Source organism: Trichechus manatus, unplaced genomic scaffold (genome assembly GCF_000243295.1).
Source record: "Trichechus manatus latirostris isolate Lorelei unplaced genomic scaffold, TriManLat1.0 scaffold00037, whole genome shotgun sequence".
Lineage (NCBI taxonomy): Eukaryota > Metazoa > Chordata > Mammalia > Sirenia > Trichechidae > Trichechus > Trichechus manatus.
Window position 1 is genome coordinate 9,526,860 of NW_004443973.1, and position 17,685 is coordinate 9,544,544.

At 36.5% G+C, this 17,685-nt stretch overlaps 1 protein-coding gene across 2 annotated transcripts in view; it reads left to right on the forward strand.

Moving 5' to 3' along the window:
• CHN1 (chimerin 1) overlaps nt 1-17,685 on the forward strand; it is a 227,643-nt gene that overhangs the window by 159,651 nt on the left and 50,307 nt on the right. Inside the window, exon 7 of one of the 2 annotated variants that reach the window (XM_004375488.2) lies at nt 14,412-14,489. The exons of the other annotated variant lie outside the window; for it this stretch is intronic. Coding sequence (XP_004375545.1) covers nt 14,412-14,489 — 78 coding nt within the window. The remainder of the gene's footprint in view (nt 1-14,411; nt 14,490-17,685) is intronic. 2 annotated transcript variants of the gene reach the window in all.

Sequence of the window (17,685 nt, forward strand, 5' to 3'; positions counted from 1 at the left end):
CCTTTTTTCCCTCCCCTCTCTTCACTTTACTTCTGAGTAGAAGAAGAATGCTGTAACAGTCATTTATTCATAATAACCAAAGAGGTGGTTCCTTTGGTACCTTCAATTCCAAATTAACTTTATAAAGAAGCAAGCAACTGGACTTAAGGATTGATTTCAGGAGGTAAACTACATACACTGTGGTTTGAACCTTAGGGGGCTCTTGAAGGCAAATCCATTTTAGAAGAAGAGAGTTATCTGGGGTGGAGGTAGTTTAACAGTCACCTGTTAGTCTCAGAGGGACCAGAAGAGTAGGGAGCAGCTTGTCAGAGAGGGCACAGAGAGAGTGGATATAGACTTCAGAAATAAATTCTTTATTTGAAAATAGGATGAAAAAAGTCCATTATCCACCCAGCACTTATCCCAATTATAATTAATTCATTAAATATATAATTATTTCTTTAATACCTGCTGCTTGTGAAAATAGCTCAGAGCTCTGTTCTCTGCTATTCACCACAGTTTCACCAATGCTTAGCATATCGTAGACATTCAATAAAATATTTGTTCAATGAATAAACTGATTGAGAGCCTAGTATTGTACATATATACTTTAAGCATTTTTGTATTTTCATTTCATGAATTTGTGGGTGATAGAAAGCGTTTGCACTTTCTCAGGCTACATGTCCAGCACCCAAAATCCTTATTTTTTACATTATGTTCTTCTAAAGATAAAATTCATCCTAACTATATAATTACTCACTGCACTGGCCATTCTGAGTCTCTGTTATACATACAAGACTTGGTTAATTGTTTACCCATGAGACTGAAATGGCTTTCTACCTTGTAAATTATGTATGTCTCTTTGGTGAATTTTAATGGAAGTTTAATTACCTATTTCTAAAGACAGCTTAATTAGTTGCTCAAGAGACTACTCTCTCAATTTGTTGGTTTTGAGGGGAGTTTTGTTGATCTGTTTTTATCTAAGGAACCGGAAAAGCCAATGCAAAAACAAACAAACCAAAAGCATCCTGCACTGTAACTCCCTGTAAAGCCCTAGTAGACACTTAACAAAGGATCTGCATGCAGCTAAGTAAGTGTAACGTATCACTTTACCTACCACCATCAAAATAATGAAATGGGCTTTCAAAATTCCAGAAATTAATCTCCAAGACTGACCCTACTTCTCTGTATGTTGTAAACCAAGTGTCAGACTTAGAACTGAGTTGGGGTAGTCATTTTCCCCTGTGACTATTTCTGCTTGCTGACGGTTCTGGGTCTTTGTGACCCCTGTGCCTTTGTTAAGAGTCAGTCTCATTGGAAACAACCTAAATGCCCATCAACAGATAAATGGAAAAACAGAAAGTTGTATATACATACAATGGACTATTACTCAACCATAAAGAGAAATGAAGTCCTGATACATGCTACAACATGGATGAACCTTGAAAACATTATGCTAAATGAAGTAGGTCAATTACAAAAGGACATATTGTATTATTTCACTTATATGAAATATCTAGAATAGGCAGATGTATAGAGACCAGATTTTTTTAGTGGTTTCCAGGGACAGGAAAGAGAAGGGGAAAGGGAGAGTTATTGTTTAGGAAACACTGAGTTTCCATTTATGGTGATGGAAAATTTGGCAATGAATATTGGTGGCACAATATAATGAATGTAATTGATGTCACTAAATTGTACACGTGAGAAACATTGAATTGGCAAATGTGCGTTATATATATTTTTACGATGATAAAAAGAAGTAAAGAAAGGAGTCAGTCTCATCACATGTTGAGTGATCATATTGCAAGATCTGAGGGAAGTACAGCACGGTGGAAAGAGGATGCCATCTGAAGCCAGGAGGCCTTGTTTCCGTCATGGCTGCTTTGCTTACTAATTATGTACCCCTGAGCATATTCCTTAACTTCGCTGAATTTTTGTTTCCTTCTGAAAAACAGAAACGTAAGAATACAATGAAATAGTATATGTGATAAAGCACTTTGTAGATGCTAACCTTCTATATAAGTGACAATGATTACTGGGCACGTATTTGGGCCCACTAGGAGCTGGGCCTGTTTTTTCTTTTTAATCAAATTAGCATAAGAATTCAGTAATTAACATTATTGTTAAGTAGGATTAGAACAGGAAAATCAAGCCATTTACCTCACAGATTACTTTTTTATCTTGTTGTTGTTGAGAAATAGACATAGCAGAACATACACCAAGTTTCCACATGTACAATTCAGTGACATTGATTACATTCTCTGAGTTGTGCGGCCATTCTCACCATCCTTTTCTGAGTTGTTCCTCCCCCATTAACATAAACTCACTGCCCCCTAAGGTTTGTATCTAGTCTTTCACGTTGCTGTTGTCAATTTGATTCCACTGATAGTTCTTAAAAAAGCATAATGCTCAAAGCAGACATTTTTTTTTTTACTAGTTAAGCTGCTAGTTTGGTTTTAAGTAGACTTCAGGGGATATTTTTGGTTTAAATTTTAAAAATTATCTCAGGGCAGTAGTTTCAGGAATTCATTCAACCTCCATGACTCCATAAAGTCTGAGAACTTGAAATTCTGTTCTACATTGTCCCCCTTTTGATCAAGATTCTGCTATAGAATTTTTTTATCAATATGTTCAATAATGGTAGCCAGGCACCATCCAGTTCTTCTGGTCTCATAGCAAAGGAGGCAGTTGTTCATGGATGCAGTTAGCCACACATTCCATATCCTCCTCCTATTCCTGACTGTCCTTCTTACTCTGTTGCCACAGGCAACTAGAGACCAATTATGCCTTGGATGGCAAGCTTTTAAGACCCCAGGCACCGTGCAGTGAACTAGGAGGTAGAACAGAGAAGCGCTAAACATGTCATTAGGCCAATTAACTAGGATATCCCTTGAAACCAGGACACTAAATCCCCAAACCAAGGAACCAAATCCCATGAGATGTTTGGTTGTATATAAACAGCCTCAGCAGCTGATCTTTATTTTATTTTTTTTGCCGTTGTCATAAATCTGTCTATCACACAACTTCTGCCAATCCAACTTTTTACCAGGTGTACAACTTATTGAGAGCACTTACAATAATTGGCTGTGAACCCTACCCTTAATCAGTACAATTTTTCCATCATCATAAACTGAAACTCAGTTTTCCATAAGCATAACTTCCAGTTTTCCCCTCTCCTCCAGTCCCTGTTTTGGTCTCTATACATTTGCCTTTTCTTGTCTTTTTATATAAGTGAGGTTATGCAATATTTGTCCTTTTGTGACTGACTTATTTCACTCAGCATAGTGTCTTCCAGCTCCATCCATATTGTAGCATGTATCAGTACTTCATTTCTCCTAGTGACTGAGTAGTATGCCATTGTATGTATGCACCACGTTTTGTATATCCATTCATCTGTTGATGGGCATTTAGGTTGTTTCTACTCTTTGGTTATTGTGAATAGTGCTGCAGTGAACAGGTGTACAAGTCTCTGCTTTCAAGTCTTGAGTATATACCTAGGAGTGCTGGGTTATATGGTAGTTCTGTTTTTAGTTTTTTGAAAAACTGCCACACTGTTTTCCACGGTGGGTTTACCATTTTGCAGTTCCACCAGCAAAGAATAAGGTTCCAGTTTCCCCACATCCTTGCCAACATTTGTTATTTTCTTTCTTTCTTTTTTTTATCTTAACTATCTTAGTGGGAGTGAAGGGTATCTCACTGTAGTTTAAATTTGCATCTCTCTGAGAGCTAATGATGTTGAGCGTGTTTTCATGTGTTTGGTGACTATTTGAGTGTCCTCTTTGGTGAAATGTCTGTTCAAGTCCTTTGCCCATTTTATGATTGAGTTATTTGTCTTTTTGTTGTTAAGTTGTCAAAGTTTTACATATATTTTGGTTATTAGATTCTTATCAGATATATGATTTCTGAAGATATTCTCCCAGTCTGTAGCTTGTCTTTTCACATTTTTGGTAAAATCTTGTTGAACAAAAGTTTTTAATTTTTATGAGGTCCCATTTGTTTATTTTGTTCTTTGCTGTTTGGGCTTTTTTTAAAAGCTAGGCCTGACAGCATTGCCCTTGCATTTTCTTGTAAGAACTTTATGGTTTTAGTTTGCACATTTAGGTCCTTAATCCATTTTGAATTTGTTTTTTGTGTATGGTGTGAGGCCATTTTGAATCTGTTTTTTGTGTATGGTGTGAGGCATGGATCTTGCTTCATTTTTCTGCATGTGCGAGTCTAATTTTCCCAGCACCATTTATTGAAGAGATTCTTCTTCCCCCATTGAATGGATTAAGCATCCTTGTCAGCAATCAGCTGACCATAGATGTGTGGGTTCACAGATTACTTCTTCATATGCAACATGATTATAGAATCAGGTCTAGAGCTAGAAGAGATTTTCTAAGGTCTCTTTCAGGCACCCAAGCCTATTCTTCTGAAACTAGAATGTGCCTTTCCCTGCTACTTGGAAGGGATATGCTAAACCTAAAGAATATGATACATCTTCTAGAGCATCAATTTTACTCAGTGATAATTAATTGAAAACACTTTTATGTAAAACAAGCATGGGTTCATTACAAGGGGTTGGAGACCCACTCTTGTGGGTTCTGTTCACTGTCCTCTGTCATTGGGGGTGTTCTGGTGGAAAAAGTAGTGAAGCACTAGCCTAGGCTCTACTGGCCAGATTAGTCTAAAATAGCATTTGACCTTATTAACCTAATCTTCAATTGCTTGGTTAAATCATCTCCCACTGACCTATCCTTTATGGAGAAGGAAGACATCAGTGTAGATTCCTCTCAATACATTAAAATGTCACTAAAAGACATATTAAATCATCCTTTAATCTTTTCTTCTTCCTCCTCACAAGGCCAATTGGTGCAGCCCCATTTTCTGTGTTTTATTTTCTAACTTACTGGTCACTTAAGGGCCCAAATGCCTCAAATATCTCTTAAGATATCAAGTTCCATATGGGACACAGTATACATAAAAAAGGGTCTAATGATTATCTCCCATATGAAGGAGAGCACCGAGGTGAGTGTTTCTTAAAGTTCTTTCTTAATTTCATTAGAATCCTTTGAGATGATAGGAATTTCATAAAATGAAATATGAACATGATGTGAAAAGTTTATTTTGATATAAAACATTCATTATAGCAGTGTCATTACAAAGAAAAGACGAGTTAATGTCTGGCAGTGAGGTGGACTATTAACAGAATGTGAATTAAGCTAATACTTATACTTCTTACACAGTTATTGCTTGTGAAAGTTAAATCTTTGGCCTTTAGACCACTATTGCCATTTTTAAAGTACTAAAATCAGGCTTTCATTTTACAAGTATGTTTGAACTCCACAAATCTTTTACTTTACACGAGGAGTCAACATTTACCCTTGTTGAGGCTTTAAATGAATATGTAAAATAAGTTACATTGGAATATTCTGGTCAAATTACAGTTTATTTTTGCCATATATAGGAAATCTGCTTTTATAACTTAGGTTTAATTAAGTCTAAAACACTTCCTTTTTAAAATAACCAAATCACAGAGGCTTCATCCTAGCCTATTCAACAGAAGTCACTGGAGGAACAATAAAACTAAAAACATAGTGTTTAACTTTTATTGAGATACACTGGCTTGCCTCTGTGAAACTGGAGATGGATAATGTTCACCATGGTGCAGTAACTGAATAACCTCATATGGCTTTTAAAATCCGAAAACACTCCTATTAACATCAACTTTTTAAGTTGTATTTTCAATATGTATATACAATTAAAAGCTTTTCAAAAAAGTGAAAACATCTAGAATTTAAGAGTTTTGCACTTGATTTAAAGCCTCTAATTATTGATAATTGTTGGAGCTTCTCTAATTTCATCTTCTCTATTGTTACAGAACAATAATAGTGTTTAAGTCTTACAAGTAATAAGTATAAAAAACGTTGGGTAAACAAAAATAAAAATTTTAATGACACACCTTCCCAAGTAACCCCTCAGGCTCATCTAGGGAGAAAAGGCATAGTGGAATTTTCATGGAGACAGATTTCAGCTTTTCATTAAAAAGACCCAAAGAAGAATGTTGTTATGATCATCACCATACAGTCATCAATGGCAGTGACCTTATTATGTAATTTTGCATATATTAACATATGGTTACATAATTCAGGACAAGGACATCATCTTCCATTTATTTTATCTTCCCAGAGCACCTTTTACCATATAAATTGTTCATCAATACATCAGGGTTACAGTCTAGCATCCTCTAAGAATCTGTAAATGAAAAAAATAAGATTGTGTCCTGAGAATCAACTTTAAGATTAACATATAAGATATTTGAGCAGAGATATGCAAAATTGTCTAAAACAAAAAGGAAACCCAAAGAGGCAGAAGTTGCTTATGCTTATCTAAGCACTGACCTAAAGTGAAGAAGGCCCAATGTGGACAGTGAGTATTCCAGTCCATTGGCAAGGCTATACTAATTGTAGAGGCTTCAACAGATACCTTAGCTTTATGCCATTAATTATTCAGCTCATCTAACCCACTCTGCTTGTTCTGATTCCATTCTCATCAACTGCCTAATTATTTTTTGCTTCCAGTGTAGGTGTGCTACCAAAAAAGAGCATGTTGGTCACCCACTTTATGGTAATTATATCTTCTTATAAACTAGACAACTGGCATTCTGCTCTTGCCTATCAATTTTATGAGCTTCGCATGACAATGTTAGTCTGTCTTTGAGAAATATATATAATCTCCTTGTGCTGGCCAATTAAGTTTCTGAGCCCACATTATTGATTGCCAGATCTAAGCCCATAATAAATTTGTCAGAGTTACTTTGTGAGGACTCATTGGAGATAGTCAGCTGGCCTTTCCCTTGTAGACACACCCGAATCTGTACATCACTGTATGCTAAATGAGTTTGAACCTAAACTAGGTTGTGGTGTTCCCAAGCTTGATGTTCTTCATGCAGAGTGCAAACAATTCCCTTAGAACTGCCCCTTGGAGAATTTATCATGTTGTTGTTGTTTCTTGTACATAAAAAATGTTAGGGCTGTACTTTTTTGTTTGAATTGTGTTCTCAAATGTCTTAAGTTTACGTATTATTGTATATGTGTCAGGGAGCATTTTAGAGTATGCAAGATTTGATAGTGGAAATGTTAGCATAGAGTAAATTTATCATACACTGAAATGAATGCAGTGATGTGCTTTATCGTTATCTGCTAAATGAATATTATGTTAATACTAGAGAAACTATGTCATAAAGACTGAGTTAGGAATTATGATGTTACTGTTGCCAGACGCATAAAAATTTAGAGCCCTGGCAGAATGTAAGAGTTTCCTATGCAACATAAAAAGTTATTTATCCCAACACAACTTAAGGAATTTATGGTGTTCGGATATAGAAGTCTTTAATGGTTGACTTAAAATGCATTTGAAATTTTTGATTAAGTGATAAGTCTGGTAGATACTATAAATTCCAATGTAAGCAGTGCTAAAATGGCAAGTGGATCTGACGGATACTAGAATATAAATAACCCAGAAATTTATTCAAATGATAACCTTTCCAAAATTTCATGTTAACAACAGATAATATGAGAGGCAGGGCAGTATAGAGGGAAGACACAGAATTTGAAAATCCTATTTCCATCACATACAAGTTAGGGTGACCTTGGGCAAGGTACTTCACCTCTCTAACTTTCCGTTTCTTCGTCTATAAAATGAGAATTATAATATCTACCTTACTGGTGGTTTTGACAACTAACCTCATCATACATGTAAAGCATTTACTAGTATGGTGCCATGCAGTTGTCAGTTAATTAATTGTTATTAAGTACCTTGAATATATTCCACTCTTGGCTCTAATGGAGAGAAATTAAGGTTACAAATAATTATTTGGAGTACAAGGGTAGGAATAATTTGTGTAACTATAGTGAGTTGAATTTGCTTGAATCCATGTTGGAAGTTCTAAAAAAAAAAAAAGCTGTGTTATTTATACCTCAATTTTAACATTTCATAGAAATTTCAGGATTTCACTAAACCTAAAACAGTGACTCTAATTACCACAAGAGTTAATCCATTTTCACTTCACCTCCCCAAGTCTCAGGACCATGACAGATAGGACATTCCTTTATGGTCTCTTTTTAGATGAAATGTTAACTTAGCTTAGTTAACCCCAGAGTGTTGTGCTCATTAGTCTTATGGCATTACTATGATATTACAAAAGAGGTGACTTACGTGCATTGCATGAGGACCTTCCAGTTCCCTAGAGAACACTCCTGCCATTAATGAGGCCTGACATTCAGTAGTTGGAGATTTATTCCGTTGGCTTAAGTCTTGGCCTCAAAATCCAGATACTCCTGGAAAAGATGTTATAATCAATCATTTGTACCTTAATGTGAGTAAGTTGATAAGACCCTTTCCTGTAAGCAGAGTTTGATGGCAGGAAGGTGGAGAGAAACGTGATTACTCAGAGTTTGAGCACAGGGGATCAGACTGCCAGGACAGAGTAAGGTAAAGATTGCAGAATGGAGATCCTTAGGATGTATCCTGAAGCCACCTGGATACAATTTGACCTGAAGCTCACACTGTGTAGGACAGTAACCTTGGGCCTGTACTTTGTATCATAGTCACACATTATACCAACCCTGATCTTGGAAATATAGGCCCTTGGATACCAGGAAAGGAGAGGAAATGTCCATTTATTGATTATTTTCTGTGTGCCAGGAATAATGCAAAATGCTTCCCACATATTATCTCATTTAATTCTCAATGATTCTATAACACAAGTATTTTAAATCCATTTTACGCGTAAGGAGACAAAAACTAAAATACATTAGTAGCTTGACCAAGGGCCTGACACAGCTCATAAGTGACAGGGTCAAGGTTAACACCTTTGTCTGGCTCCAGAGCCCATGAGTTTTCTGTTGTACTACACTTGCGGAAAATGAGAGGCTAGCTCAGCACAAATCAAGTATTATTACTGATCAAACAACAGGCTAGTGTGATCAGTAGTAGAAATCTCCTTATTTGAAAAATGAGTGTGTTCCTTTCCAAAATGACCTATTTCCCCCTTCCATTCCTTATTTCTAATACTGCTGCCTCCCCCACTCACTTTTTATCATTTTTATAGTCCACTTCTCTATATTTCAGATGACATGGGCAAAGAGAGAAACAGAGAGGGTTCTGGAATCTGCCCATTCCCCATCCCTTTTGCCAGGCCAGTCACCCTTATACAGATGAACCTATAGAAGTGACGTCAGTATCAAGGATGGACAGAGTCCAGTCTGAAGAGAGTACAAAGATTCCCAGTCAAAAGAGAAAGCTAAATACTGCTGGTATTTCCAACAAGAATGACTTTGTGGGATGTGTACCCTGTCATTTTAGACCCTCTCCCCCCAAGTTAAGCCATTTTATTTTATAGAGTCAGAATATGAGAGGGGCTATATCCCTAACACCTCATGTTTTTTTCCTACTCTTTTATTGTTATTGTTGTTGAAAATATTCACGGCAAGGATACACCAATTCAACAATTTCTACATGTACAAGTCAGTGACATTGATTACATTCTTCAAGTTGTGCAACCATTCTCACCCTCCTTTTCTGAATCGTTCCTCCCACATTGATGTAAGCTCCCTACCCCCTAAGTTTCCGATCTAACTCTTTGAGTTGCTTTTGTCAGTTTGCTCCCATATAGATTGTTGTTTAAAGAGCACAATCCTCAAGGCAGACATTCTCTACTAATTAAGCTAAACTGTTCGGTTTAAAGAAGACTTCAGGGGATATTTTTGGTTTAAGGTTTAAAGATCATCTCAGGGCAATAGTTTCAGGGATGCATCCAGCCTCAATGGCTCCATAAAGTCTGGATTCTATGAGAATTTTAAATTCTGTTCAGCATTTTCTCACCTTTTGATCAGGATTCTTCTATAGAATCTTTGATCAAAACATTCACTAGTGGTAGTCAGGCACCATTTAATTTTTCTGGTCTCATGGCAAAGGAGGCAGTCGCAGCCATCCAAGCTACAACAATTGATCTCTATTTTCTTGGAGTGATAGAGGAAGGAGAGTCAGGAATAGGAAGTGGAGTGTGTGGCTAATTATCTCCTACTCTTATTATAAAGTAGCAGAAAGCATTCCACTTCTAACTTTGTGAACCTGAACAAGTGACTCTCTGAGCCCCAGTTTCTTTGTCTACAAAACAACCATCGTATAACATACTTCCCAGGATAAAACCAAAACCAGACCCGTTGGAATCAAGTCAGTTCCGACTAATAATGACCCTAAAGGACAGAGTAGAACTGCTTCATAGGGTTTCCAAGAGTGGCTGGTGGATTCGAACTGCCGACCTTTTGGTTAGCAGCCACGCTCTTAACCACTGCACCACCAGGGTTCCTTCCTAGGATTGTTGTGAGCAATAAATAGGACAAAGAATGAAAGCATCCAGCAGTGTTCCTGGCACCTTAACAAATTCTGATAGTCTTTCCTTTTCACTTCCCATCGTCTCCCCAACCCTGCTCCCTCAACTAACGTATGTTCATGGTATATCTTTTAAACGATAGAATTACAACTAGAGTTTGAGAAACTGAGTAGAGATCATAATACAAAAGGAAGGGAAGGAGTGTCCAGGGAAGGGAAGGAGTGTCCAGGCGTGTTTTGTAGTATAGGCCAAAAGCAGATTATAAATTCCTTGAGGGCAGAGACCACTGTCATACTTATGCAGCATACCCTGTAACCAACAGTTGGCACAGTACCTTTATAATGCCATCACTTATTGAGCATCCACTGTCTGCAGTTTTCTCATCTTCTTTAAACTTCCCAGTAACCTGTAAGATGGGTATTATTTTTTACATTACGCTGATAAGGTAACCAAGGCAGCAAGCAAATCTCCTGAGGTCAGAATTCAAACCTCAGTTTCTCTGATTTCAAATCCTGTCCTCTTTATTATAACATACTGCCCTCCCAATAAAAATAGCTGCCTTCATTTGGTTTTATTTTCTAACCAGACATATACTGAGTCTTTGTGCAAGCTACTGTGCTAGGTTTAAGGTTTATACAAAATTGCATAAGACCCAATTCTGTACAAATAGCTACACAGATAACTCTGATATAAGGTAGAATGTCTCATAGTTAATGAACAGGTGATGGGCTCTGCATTCACAGGAGGGTGAGATCACATTCAATTGGTGCAAATTATCAAAGGCTTCATGAAGGAGGAGGTGTTTGAATTGAGTCATGAGGGTTGCATTTTCTACTACATGTACCGCATGGTAAACAAGATCTGGTTACTATCACTTACTCTTACCAATTCTTCTTAGTAATGTTACCATCTATTTAAACTAGAGAAGCTACCTTGAGTAGAATCAGAGAGAAGAAAAAAACTACCTCAGACTCTGGAGTTTCCTCTCATTTCCTCACCGGGGTGAATATAACATAGCATTTAAGAGTCCAACTATAGCATACCACTTACTTACTGAACAATCTGGGGAAGTTAACTTCTCTGGGCCTCCATTTTCTCAGCTATAAAATGAGGATGATACATGCCTCATAGGGTTTTTCTGTGGATTTAGTGGGATACTGTATGTTAAGTGCTTAGCAGGGTACCTGGAACGTAAGTATTCAATAATTTATAAATAATAGCCATAATTAATAGATTCTATAACTCTAAGTAAATAGATATGAGAATAAGTGATGTACATTATCTAGAACATCAGAACATTGACATTGGTTCTGAATTCAAGAGTTCTTGTGACTTGCAAGCTCTTCAGCAAAATTAATGGAGAAATGCAGTAGCTTCCATGTTGAAGGAATAACAGTGGCCAAACCCACCATTAGCATTCTAAGCTCTCGTTTTCTATCCCCTCATTGCCCTAGGTGGCCGTCCAACTTGGAATTAGTCCAGTATTTCTTGATTAAGTAGAAAAATTGCTTAGGAAAGACAGTACTACTGCAGAGTCTACAGTAGACTTTGCCAATCAATAACAAAATGTTCACCTTTACTTGGCCGTGAATTTTTTTAACTCCACCATGAATATTGTTCAGGCTTCAGCTGGATTTTAGTTACTGCAGCTAAAGGACTGAGGATGATCTATAACACAGGACCTTGATCAGAAATACTACTCAGCAAAAAAAAAAAAAAAAAAAAAGCTACTTGGGTCAAATGTGTGATTATTTTCTTAGTAATATTGTTGAGGGAAAAAAAAAATTTAGTATCGAACTTGCCTTTGGGGTCTGTTTTGTTTTGTTTGGTGCCTGCGGAGAATTGGATCAACTTTCACTTTGGGCTGTGCGTGTCTAGAGTTGATTGGCCTTTATATTTTTAGTCATCACATGGCAAACCTAGGTTTAAGCCGAAGAGTAATTTAGGCTGGGCAAGAAAACTTTTTTCAACTGCATTTCTTCTTGGCATAGGAGCATTTTATGTGTCATATTAATCATCTAAGGGTATAAATTTGTGCAAATCAAACGTCTGTAGACGTAAATATTAACTTCTGCCTTTTATTTAGCAATATTTTTAAAAGAATAAAAGGGACTATCCACTCAAATAAATAAAAAATAATTCAGGGGTGTTTAAAAAATCAGTCATTCAGTATTTCAAATATCTAGCTCGGTTTAAGGACCACTTCATGCCCTAATTACTAGAATATGTATTGGACGCATACTCTATGGGTTATGAAATCTGAGATAAATTGTTGATGGTAGGCCAATAGCCTGGATTAATTTAAATACAGAGTTTTAGATTCTTTAAATATAAGGTAATATTAGAATCATAATTGACTAAACTTAATTATATTACTATTTAAAAAAACAAAACCATTGCCATGTAGTCGATTCTGACTCATAGCGACCCAGTAGAACTGCCCCATAGGGTTTCCAAGGAGCGGCTGGTGGATTTGAACTGCCAGCCGTTTGGTTAGCAGCTGTAGCTCTTAATCACTGCACCACCAGGGCTCCATATTACTATAGCATGAGGAAAAATAAGTCAGATGGGAGATCGTTAGGGAAGGAAAAATGGGAAAATTTAAGCTTCTTGTAGCACCTTAGTAAAAAATGTGAGTATTGTTTATAAATTTACGAGCCTCTTACCCAATACCCCTCTTTCTATTTCAGCAAACAAACACCCAGGGTCTTATAAACACAGTTACATTGCATCTGGTACTTATGTAATTGAGAAATTATTTCCAACTCGCTCCCACTATAACCTGGCCTCAAACTCTCTAAATAAAGAATGTTGAGGTTAGAGAATTAAAATCATGACTGATCTATTTAAGTGCAGACCCACAACAAAACTACTCATAGTAGACAGAGACAAAACTCACCTATCCAGGGTGTTGGCAGTGTTATATGCATGCTCCTTGTTCTATGTGAAAAATTAGGATACTTAGTTAAACCCCTTTTCTTTTTTCCTCAAAATACTTGTCAGTTTTTGTTCATCTGTATTTAAACATCGAGTTTTAGTAAACTAACCTCAGTCTGTAATGCACAAAGAGGGATATAGATCAGCCTTTCATAATTTACCTGGCTGTGGAGCATTCTTTTAGAAACCTAGTGCAGTATGTTAATCTTCCTCTGCTTTTAAATAGGTTTTAAAAAGTTTCCATTTTGTAATGATGCATGACTTTTCATTGCTCATTATCTTCCCACTGATCTCCCTCCCCCGACCCCCACCCTTGAGCCAGCAAGAAAATCTTACGTGAGAGGAGGGAGAAACAGACAGCGAGTTGAGGAATACTGTACTTAAATACTGCTGCTTGATTTTCATTGGTTATCTCCTTTCTTACGGTGGCCAGTCTAATCCAGCCTCCCTGTCAGATCCTTCCCCTCCCCCCCTCCCTGCCAGGGGCTTCACAGGGTGTCTGTTGCTAGAAACTGATTGCAGGCAGTCTAGGAATCTTTCATTCAGAATGGACATTAATATATTGACTAGAGAAGAAAGCTTTTAGAAATGTATCGTTTGTCAAAGCTGCATGGCTTTTAAAAAGGGATGAGATGCTGAGTGTTTATGTTAGCATAGACTTTTTTTTTTTTTTCTATTCAGACTCTTAAGTTTTCAGAAGCTTAAATGTAGAGCCCTTTAAAAGGAAAAAAAAAAAAAAAGGAAGCAAGAAGAATCTGTCTGGTTAGTCGACCTCTTTTTAAGAAGTGCTTCATCATCCTCCTCCACCTCTCCGTGATGTTTCTCTGCAGCTCTCTGTAGGTTAGGGTTCTGCGCTGGCTGGCAGAATGCTCATTTGTTAGCTGAATAGAGTTCATCGACAGACATAGATCAATATAGGTTTTATTTCTTTCTTGTGAATTCCAAAATGCCATCCAAAGAGTCTTGGTCGGGGAGGAAAACTAATAGAGCTACAGTTCACAAATCAAAACAAGAGGGCCGTCAGCAAGATATATTGATAGCAGCCTTGGGAATGAAACTGGGTTCTCAAAAGTCGTCTGTAACAATCTGGCAACCTCTGAAACTCTTTGCTTATTCGCAGTTGACATCACTTGTTAGAAGAGCAACTCTGAAAGAAAACGAGCAAATTCCAAAATATGAAAAGGTTCACAATTTCAAGGTAAGAATAATTGTTTCTAACCTTTCTTATAAGAAAAGAAATGCACATTACTTGAAATAGAATATTAAAGGAACATCTTCTGATGTCTTTTTAAAACTAGAATGTCTTGACTAAAATGTTCTTGCTCTTTAAGGAATGAAAATTTTTTAAGCTTGATTTTAGTTAAGGAATACCTGAATAAAGCTAATAGAAATCCAACCATATTTTCTCTACTGCTGTTTTAACATTCTTTTTAACCAATGTGTACTCACCGAGAAAAGCCTTGACTGATATTAGAAGGGTCTTGTTTAATAATGATTCTGGTGTTATTTTTATTTTTGATGCAGATATGTCTAAATACCTTTGTTGGATCTTTCATGGGAGGATTAGATCTTATCTCTGTGTTCATTTCTGGTAAAAAGCTTTGGATATAAGAGGCATGTGCTGTTGCATCTGGATTGAGCAGATGGTCTTCATTTCCCTTAGTTTCTGTCTTTTCTCCTCTGTTAACGAGTTGACCATGATGAAAGGAGGATGGCCACCCTGGGACCGTTGGTGCTGCTGACACTAGCAGCCTCTCTTCACTTTTTGAGTATTTGCTTTCACCTTTGTGTGTGTGCAGTTTTAATTATTGTGTTAATGTGTTTTATCAACCGTACTTTAGTCTTTTTACATCAGGATGCTGTGTGTGTTGATGAAAGCTGTGTATAGATCTTGCATGAATTTAGAGCAGAATATAAGACCTTGAAATTTGGTCCTCTGTAACCGAATTCCGAGAACATTCAATGTGAGGCTCTGCGTAAGGAGAGCCAGTTTCACTTAATGGGTGAATGCACTGGCATTTCTCTAGTAACTTCCCAGTAGTTATACAACTTTATGATGAAGTTCTTGTGACACGAATATTTTTAGTTTAGGCAAAATATCATTAGCTTTGATATTAGAAAGGGAGTATCTGGTTTCAAAAGATGATAAAGATGGAAATCATGATCTTCCATTTACTTATTAATTTATTCAAAATATATTCAGCACATAGCATGTACCAGGCTCTGTACTAGGTAATTTCATTCCAAATTCATCCTGATTTTTGACACCAGTATTTATTTTACTCAAATACTAAATACTAAGCCCCCAATATGTTCTGCTTTTTCCACAGTGGGGGCATGGATTTTTTTTTTTAATCTCTAGATCATTTTGAGATAAAAGTTACTTAATAAAAAATATTTCCAAAATGTATGATAAAATATTGCTAATATTTCAAGGTAAGCCACAAAACGCCTTGTTTTTCCTCTTTAACTGTATTATTAAGGACCTCATCCTTTCAACCAGTATCTCTGATTTAAAAGGAAAATGAGAGAGTGAGAGAGTTCAGTAGATTAATACCTTACTAGCAAACATAGAAATCATACGTGTATCCTCTGTCAACCACATCTCCATTTATGAACTTAAATAATGCATCCAGGTTACTAGGCCTCAGTTTCTTTTTGTATGATAATACAACTTGATCTTGCAGAATTTTCATTAGGAAAATGATCCCAAATAAATTCTTTTGCAAGTGTAAGGTCATGTACCTGTTAGGCCACAATAATAGTCATTTAGGTTCCTAAATGAGAAACTGTATTCACACTGTTTGGAAACAGCTGAGATTTTAAAATATATCTGTTTTGTTCAAGCAGGAACAGATTGACCTATTAAGGATACCATTTCAGTGCTAAATCAAGTTCATCGTATATGCTTTCCATCAATACTGATTAAAAACCCATTATTGGTCTATTTAAGGATTTGCATAAACAAGCACATTTTCTAGAGTTTCTATTTTATCTTCCCTAATTTCTCAATTTTAACTTAATACATGACTTTAATGAGTAAAGTCTGTACAGCCAGAAAGTGCTGACTGGGGTCAACTGTGACTCTTGCTTAGGTACCTAAACTGTTTTGAAAATACTTGTTTAAAAAAAAAAAAAAAAAAACTTATAAAAAGTATATGATTTCTTCTTTTCTGGAGCCAAAAAACTTAAGACGAGACAGTGAGTTGCATTACATATTTTTTAGAGTTGTCAGTAAGGTCAGAAGTCTCAGAATTTGACTCTTCCCATTAAAATTACTTTTTGTCATTTAAAAAATGTTCTTGTGTGATGACATTATAAAAAAAAGATAAAAGAAAAGGGGTAAAGTCTTATTTGAGTTCTAAGAACATCCCCAAAAGAATTCAGACTTTGTGGCTGGAGCAGTTCACTCCCACACAAATGTTCACTTAGAAGGTCACTGTGATGTATAAGTATGTACAGTTCAGAGATTTGTTATGGGAAAAACCCTAAATATATACATAATGATAACCATACAGTTGGCCTTGCCACTGACTGTTTTCCATGATGATAAAAGTGCCTAGCCATGAGCCCACTCACCAGCCTCACTTCAGTGTGGTTTTCTTTTTTGCCTCTTGAATTCCTTGTTATGTAATGCTGCTCTGGGGTGTTGAACAGCTGCCAGATCTCATTTCAGGGGGTGAAGCTAGAGTGTCTTCTTATACCTTTGGTAAAATCACTCACTGAGGTGAAAGCCAAAAAAAAAAAAAAATCAGCTAGACCTAACTCCAGGACACACTTTTATTTTTTAAAGTTTTTGTTTTGTAATAGAAAAACAGGAGGGCTTCACATTTTTGCTGTGTTATGTAACATGGTCTCCCTCTCCCCCCTTTTTTGCTGTTCTTATAAGGATTTGATAAAGAATATATAACAAGAAGGAATTATATCTTCTAGTGAAATCATATTAGAGGAAAATGTCATATTAGAGGTACTTTCTTTAAGAACTGTTACGCTATAGGTGGTCAACATAAGTTAGAGCAAAAATAATTTTAATACACCCGTGGATCAGTCTCTCATTTTAAGAACTACCTCCATCCTAACATAACACAGACACAAACACACACACACAGATAATTCCTTGAACAGACTTAAAAAAAAAAAAAAAAAAAAAACCTCTGACATTAAAAGTAAAACACAGGCAGTCCATCGGCAATGATGGCCTCCTACCTTCTGAGGCTACAGGGGTAGAATGATAAATAAGACCCATCCCTTGCCCTCTATGAGTTGGAATCAACATGATGGCAACGGGTATGGTTTTTTATTTTGTGGTTGTTTTTTTTTTCCTTGCTCTCTAGGAGCTTGCTTATTGCTCGTATGTCCTTGGACAAATTGATTAATCTCTTAACCTTCGTTTC